This window comes from Sinocyclocheilus rhinocerous, unplaced genomic scaffold (genome assembly GCF_001515625.1).
Source record: "Sinocyclocheilus rhinocerous isolate Xijiao unplaced genomic scaffold, SAMN03320098_v1.1 scaffold1201, whole genome shotgun sequence".
Classification (NCBI taxonomy): Eukaryota; Metazoa; Chordata; class Actinopteri; order Cypriniformes; family Cyprinidae; genus Sinocyclocheilus; species Sinocyclocheilus rhinocerous.
In genome coordinates, this window is record NW_015654059.1 from 443650 (window position 1) to 451100 (window position 7451).

General features: G+C 34.7%; 1 protein-coding gene and 1 pseudogene across 2 annotated transcripts in view; both read left to right on the forward strand.

The window, feature by feature from the left end:
* The window catches only part of LOC107716622 (glutaminase liver isoform, mitochondrial-like), a 6573-nt pseudogene extending 5631 nt beyond the window's left edge, over positions 1-942 (forward strand).
* A 1429-nt stretch (positions 943-2371) lies between these two features.
* The window catches only part of LOC107716687 (endophilin-A3-like), a 5650-nt gene continuing 570 nt past the window's right edge, over positions 2372-7451 (forward strand). The window contains exons 1-10 of one of the 2 annotated variants that reach the window (XM_016523195.1): positions 2372-2592; positions 4859-4927; positions 5037-5109; positions 5304-5447; positions 5542-5675; positions 5897-6055; positions 6183-6286; positions 6373-6476; positions 6585-6617; positions 6725-6799. In XM_016523195.1, coding sequence (XP_016378681.1) covers positions 2548-2592; positions 4859-4927; positions 5037-5109; positions 5304-5447; positions 5542-5675; positions 5897-6055; positions 6183-6286; positions 6373-6476; positions 6585-6617; positions 6725-6799 — 940 coding nt within the window. In that variant the 5' untranslated portion in view covers positions 2372-2547. The remainder of the gene's footprint in view (positions 2593-4858; positions 4928-5036; positions 5110-5303; positions 5448-5541; positions 5676-5896; positions 6056-6182; positions 6287-6372; positions 6477-6584; positions 6618-6724; positions 6800-7451) is intronic. The other variant, XM_016523197.1, reaches the window with a different exon arrangement.

A 7451-nucleotide genomic window follows, 5' to 3' on the forward strand; every position in this document is an offset into this window, starting at 1 on the left:
CAAGAGGCCTACGGCAACTCTAAAGCACTTGGAGCAATTTATGACAAAGAGTGGTCATTGTGTGCATGTGACAACAATATCACAAATTCTCCACTAATTTGGCTTGTATGGGAGGGTTGCAAGAAAAAAGACACTCCTCATAAAGGCCACATGCAGTCACGAGTGAGCTTTGCCAAAACACACCTTGAAGATTCTGAGGCAGATGAGATTAAAATTGAATTATTTGGCCTCAACACCAAACAATAAATCCAATCCAGCTCACCATCCAAATAACAGCATTCCTCCAGTAAAGCATGGAGGTGGTCATATCCTGTTATTGTTTCTCTGCAGCAGGGACTGGAGCACTTGTCAGGACAGAAGGAAAAATGGAAATAATTCTTGAGTAAAATCTGCTGCCCTCTGCCACAAAGTTGTCAATGGGAAGAAGGTTTACCTTTCAACATGACAATGACCCAAAGCACACAGCAATACAGAGAGAGAGAGAGAGAGAGAGAGAGTTATAATTTGTTTTAAATAATATATTGAAATATATTCAAATTGTAAAGTATTTCGATATTATGGTAATATTTCTTGCTCTGTCTTTAATGTCTATTGAATTTTAATTTACAAATAATAAAAAAAAAACATTCCAGAAATGTCAATTATTTATAATTTTCTTTATGCAAAATATAATTGATTTTGATTGCCAAAATGTCACCATAGCATTTGAATTAAGTTTGTTTTCCATCTTTCTATAAATTACCTCTAAACCCTCACGGTGAATTATACTGAAAACAGAGTCCATTCCTCTTTTATAGGTACCTTCTGTCAGGAGCAGATGTGAATGCTGTGGATTATGATGGATGGTCAGCGCTGCACGTCGCAGCCTCTGAGGGCCGTCTGGATGTCATCAAGTTCCTGGTGGAGAACGCAGGTGCAAACTGCACACTCAAGGACAGGTAGCTTTGTCAAAGTCATGTATGATATGACGTACTACACATGATATGGCATTATATACCAGCCAACAGGACTAATGTGCCATATTGATGTTCATAGGTGGGGAAACATGGCTTTACAGGAGGCCATAAGATGCAATCAAGACCCTGCCATCCAGTTTCTGAAGAAATACACAGATTATGAAGAGCGTTTATGATTCAATACTAATAACTCATTGGGTGCATTAATTTAGATTTGATATTTACATTCGACACACACATAGATACAGGTTATATTTAGAATGAAGAGGAGGTTATAAAGAGCAGCAAAGACTTGGATGAAAAACATTAGTTGTATTCTGCTGGCAACCGTCCCAGACGACCACTCACTGCTTGTTGAGAATTACTGAAAGAGAATGAAATCTTGTTTTCTCAATAAATGCTTCAACAGCATGTTTTTACTGATTCAACATTCGAACATTATGAATGAATCTGCACAAATCTAATGTCATCTTATTTTTGCTGTAGTTGTTGGGTAAACAACTGAATGCAATTGAATTGTGTTTTCAGGACAAGGGTATTTTCATAAAGAGTGGGGCAAGGGGTGTTTTTCAGGATTCTTTGATGAATAGAAAGTTCAAAAGAACAGACTTTATTTGAAATATAAATCTTTTGTAACATTATAAACATCTTTAAAGCACCTTTGAACAATTTAAAGCATCCTTGCTGATGGCTGCTGAAAATTCAGCTTTGCCATCACAGGAATAAAATACATTTTAAAAATATATTTAAATAGAAAATATTTATTTTAAACTATAAATTTCACAGTATTACTGTTTCAGCTGTATTTTTTAATTAAATAAATGCAGCCTTGATGAGCATAAGAGACTTATTTGATTTTTTTTTTTTTTTTTTAATCTTAATGACTTTTTACTGGTAGTGTATGATATAAATTTATTAAATTGTTAATAATTACAATATTTTTGGACAAAAATTGTTTTTGTACATTATCATTTATGCTGTTTAAATGTCGATTTTTTTTGTTTCATACTTTTTCACAGCTTAAATTTAGCTGAAAATGCCATTATGTGCTGTTTAATGCGATGTTTACTTACCCCATACTTTGTGACAACATGCCCCACAATTGGTCAATTTGTATTAGGCTAAATAAACTGTATCTTTAATGCACAGAAGCTAATAAAGAATTTATTTAACATATATGCCTATACACAAATTGACTTTCAAAAAACATCCTGAGGAAAAAAAATTCACTGGAGTAAAAAGCTTGACAACCAGCCCTGGTCTTTCCATAGCCTGGTTAATTATGGAAACTTTAAGAATATAATTCTTTATGTAGGCTAAGGTTGCCCTATATCTTCACCTCACACCCTGTCCTCTGTATCTCGTGAAATTCTTGCAGTAGACACAAGCGTGTGCCCGATGAGTGACCTCTAGGACGGTCATAGCTGCAGGATCTCAGCACAGCCCCACCAATCAAATCTGGGCAATGTCCCAAGGTGCAAAATATTGCGACGGACGGAAGAGGGTGGAGAGCAATGTGGACTCGCAGGCAGAGATAACCATCCCGACACGTTTGTTCGTGTGAAACATTTGAGGACGGACGCGGATAAGAATGTCAGTGGCCGGATTGAAGAAACAGTTTCACAAAGCAAGTCAGGTAATACGAAGCTTTTGTGCGACGATGCAAACAAGATTTATTTCAGTGATCGAGTCATTTCTTTAAAACGATAGCCTACTAACTCTATATGCACGTAACTGCGCTTTAAATCGCGCTTTTAAAGAGTTGTAATACTTTTGTGACATACTGCTTTTGTTGGCTGAGTGGATGCTGTAATGGCAATGTGCGGATTCGTGATGAACTGTTCTTTTGAATCTGATCTTTTCAGTGAATCAGTTGAACCAAACCAGTCTGAACGAGTCGGACTGAATCGGTCCGGGTGGTTCTCTAGTGAACAACTCATCGATTCATTGAACCGAGAACCATATCGAGAAGAGCAATAAAATGTACAAAATATTTTTGTTTACTACCTGACACATACATAACAGCTGGTTTTAAAGAGGTGCATTTTATTAAAACCTGCAAAACATTTTCAGAGATGTAAATGAAGTTTAGTATTGTATAAAGTAAATATATTTACGTTGTAAATGAACTGAACTGAATGCCAGCAATATACTGAACTGAGACATATTTTAAATGGTAACACCCTTACAATTATATCGTTAATATGTTAGCGATATGTACCGTGACCAATGATCTATAATATAATTATTATATCAGTGACCGTGACTAGGCCTGTCACGATAACAACTTTTTGTTGTGCGACATATTGCCCCAGAAATAATTGCGATAAGCGATATTATTGTCATTTTAAAGACCATTTTATGCCACTGAATATATAATCATAATGTAACAGCATAATAATGTGACATGAACCACGCAATGACGCAATGGACCCTTTTCACAAGACTGTGATGATTCGTTTAACGGTCATCAGCATCGTAAATCCTCGAAAGTTTTTCATATTTGTATTTTTTTTTAAATGTATGTACATTTATAGCACTATTCTTTGTATTATATCACTTTTGCATCAAATTACAAAAAAACAGTTAACGCTAATGCTAGGGTGTTTCTAATGCAGCATCTATGGGAGGGACCGTAAATTTGACATCGTTCTCTCTTCTGACTGCCGTTATCAGTCTCTCTCAATTTTTAATTTTGCTATTTAAGCAAATGAGAATGCAAAAAAATATATTTGTGATACTCTCCCATTCACTGCTCTTCAAGTTAACCCAACTATGACGACTTCCGCTGCTGAGAAACCCGGAAATGTGAAAAGGGTCCATTAGCTCACGACGTAAAGAATCGCCGAATCTGTTTCTTTGAACCGATTCTTTGAAACGATGTGTTCAAAAGAATCGATTCGCGGGCATTAATCGGACTTTTCCCCACTTCATTGCAATCTTTCTCTGTTCGCCAGATCTAGAGCAACTGCAGCCAGCCTTGTGTGACCTGATACGATGGCCCAATTAATGATGAATTGCCATTCTAAAACATACAGGGCGTTAGACTATGTGAAAATGTTTCGTTCCTGTTTAAAAAGTAAGGTTTAAGTGCTGTAATTCCACACTAGAACTGTGCTTCTCAGCCTCCAAATTATGTAGTCAAACATGTCCTTCTCACCTTGTGTTTCTGAATACGTGTTGAGTTACTGCAGAGGTTTTAAGGCTGAATGTGCTGAAATGAAAACTAGTGAGACATGCACATGGGTGTTGTCTTGGATCCAAAGTCCAATTACTATCTGCTATTGTTTTTGTTCATATTAAGTTTATTGTGGATAATAAAATTTCCTGGAATTTATAATAAAGACTGATCATTGACTCCTGGAGGTTTCGTTTACAGTATTAGGAAAAGTTTCTAGGTCTTCAAGTCACCAAAGTATGTTTATTAAAAAGTTTCCAAGGTCACATTCTTTCGATTCATTCATGGCGGTCTGAATCCTCTTAGTGTTTTGGGTGCATTGGCCAAACGACTGACCTTCATAAACAGTTTGGCTTATGAACCACAGGAAACAGATGCTCAGTCATCACAATGTGTTAAAAATGGCGAGGCTTGTGGATTTCCGGGTTTTGTTTGGAAATGTTGTAGGCAGTGGATTGTGTTGCAATCGGATCAGCCACTCATTATCATATCATTGTTTAAAGAATTCAATTAAACTATTAAGGTAATCATGATCACTTTCTGTATTGCCCTTAATATTTTATATGTTATGGAGAATTTAAATTTGTCAGAGTAGTCAAATGTTCATCTGATTCTTTTCACAACTGTGTACTGAATCCGATCAACTTATTGCATAAACTTTTTTTGTCAAGCCCACTCAACAATAAGTGATATTATTTTTTTCCCTTTTTGATTATACTTACAGTTGCTAAAGGAAAAGATCAATGGAGTTGAAGGAACAAAACTGGATGAGGAATTCCTCATCATGGAAAGGGTATAAATATCAATCTCAGCAAAATAAAGAAAAAAGTTTCGAAATTCAAGATCTCAATGAATCAAAATATCTTTTTCGTTTTTCTATTTTATTGATTGTTTTATTGTAGAAAACTGATATTACCCACAAACTGATTCTCGACCTTGTTCCAAAAACTATAGGATATCTTCAGCCAAACCCAGGTTTTTATTCATTTAATACAATTTAGTTATTATAATATTTATTATACAATATATATTATAATATTATGTATTATATATTATAATATTTATTATAACATTTATTTAAATATATTTTTTGAAGGTTTAGTTAATGTGATTTTGCTGTTGTTGTTGTTATAATTCATTGATTCTCTTTTGCTTTTTTGTTCTTCAAGCATACAGAGCAAAACTCAGCATGCTCAATACAGTGTCCAAAATTCGTGGGCAGGTGAAGGCTGTGGGCTATCCTCAGACAGAGGGCATTCTAGGAGACTGCATGCAGCGCTATGGCAATGAGCTTGGAGCTGAGTCTGGTTTTGGTATGGTTGAGACAAATTAAATACGATGAGTATTTTTATTTTTACTGCTTTAAAAATGTCAAAATACAAGTTCTGAGTTTTGCTACAATTGTAGGTTTTGCTCTGCTTGAAATGGGAGAGGCTTTGAAACAAGTAGCCCAGGCAAAAGACTGCATGGATGTCCGAGTGAAACGAACCTTCATTGATCCTCTGCAGTCTCTGCAGCACAGAGAGCTGAAGGAAATTGCGGTCAGTCTGTATGTTGTAAATGGGCATGGTATCATTTTGATGATAAAATCAGATTTACTAATGTTCAGATTACCTGTCATTTTGTAGATGCATTGTAAGATGCATGTAATGTTGTGACTGTATGACTTTAAATTTATTCTGAGCATTTAAAGAGAAAATAGAATGCATTTTGTTGTGAATGAAGGCATAAACATAGCTTTTCTTCTTTTTCTGGTTATCAGTATCATCTGAGAAAACTTGAAGGTCGCCGTCTAGATTTTGATTACAAAAAAAGGCGTAAAGGAAAGATTGCAGACTCCGAAATTAAGAAAGCATTTGAAAAGTTTGAAGAATCCAAAGAACTGGCTGAGAGAAGCATGTTTAATCTCCTAGAGAGAGATGTAAGTTAGTGTGTGTGTGTGTGTGTGTGTGTGTGTGTATATATATAATTGTATTATTTGTTTTTGCTTATTTGTTTAGTTTTTTTCCAGACATAAATTGTTTGATTGTTTGACATTTTTGTGTTAGGTACAACGGATGCAACACCTCTCAGGTCTTTTAGAAGCAGTAATGGACTACCACCGCCAGTCATCCCAGATTCTAGAAAATCTCAGGAGTAGTTTGCAGAGCAGGTTAGAATCATGATTTCTGCTGTACTTATTTCCTATACTTACCTTGGTTTCATTTAATGTGCCTGCTTATTTTTCACTGTATATAGGATAGCAGACGCAAGCAATCAACCCAAAAGGGAATTTGCATCTAAATCAGTTGCGAGCACAGTGTGCTACACGGATACTTATGGATTTTCCACATGCTCGTCCGGTCAGTCATCAGTTTTGATATTAAGTCGTTTGATTACATTAAACAGAAACTGTTCACAAAGAGTTTCTGAATGCTCTGCTAGCTGAAATGCTGTATTATGTACCACAGATACTGAGATTTCTGAAGCTTTGAGTGAAAAATGTAAGTCATTTTAAATGTGATACACAAAACTCTCAGCTATTTTATTAGGTAGCTGGAAGTACCCCAGCTTGCTTTACTTCTAATGTCTTTCAATCTCTCTTTACCAGATGCAATGGTTGTGGTTCACCCTCCTGACAAAGTCACCATTAAAGCTCCAACAACAGACAAGCCAACCAGCAACAGTGAGTTTTTTTTTTTTTTTTTTTTTTTTATTCTGCAAGGATTCTTTAAATTAGTCAAAAGTGACAGTAACGATTTCTGTCTGAATGAAACGCTGTTCTTTTGAACTTTATATTCATCAAAGAATCCTGAAAAAATTTAATGGTTTCCACAAAAACATTAAGCAGTTAATTAGAATATCAACATTTTTGACAATAAGAAATATTTCTTGAGCAGCAAATCAGCATATTAGAATGATTTCTGAATTACAGTGTGATACTAAAGACCAAAGTAATGACTGCTGAAAATAAAGCTTTGCCATCACAGGAAAAACAATCCGAAAACAATCTGAAAACCAAATGTTAAACACTCAAAAATGAACATACATTTGTCACAAATGATTCACAAAAGTGTCACAAATTTGTGTATGTGATTAGTGAGCTAGAAATAGTCACATAATCTTTTTTTTCCCAATTAATTTTAAATCACAATGCACTTTTTACATTTTTAAATATTGATTTTTCAATGTGGTCTTAGACTTTAATTTTCTATAATTCATAAAATAATAATATAATTGAATATAATCGTAACAAGGAATACTTTCATATTTATATGAAACATTAGAATGTGTCTGTTTTTTTTTTTTTTTTTTTTTTTTTTTTAAAGTGACCTTAA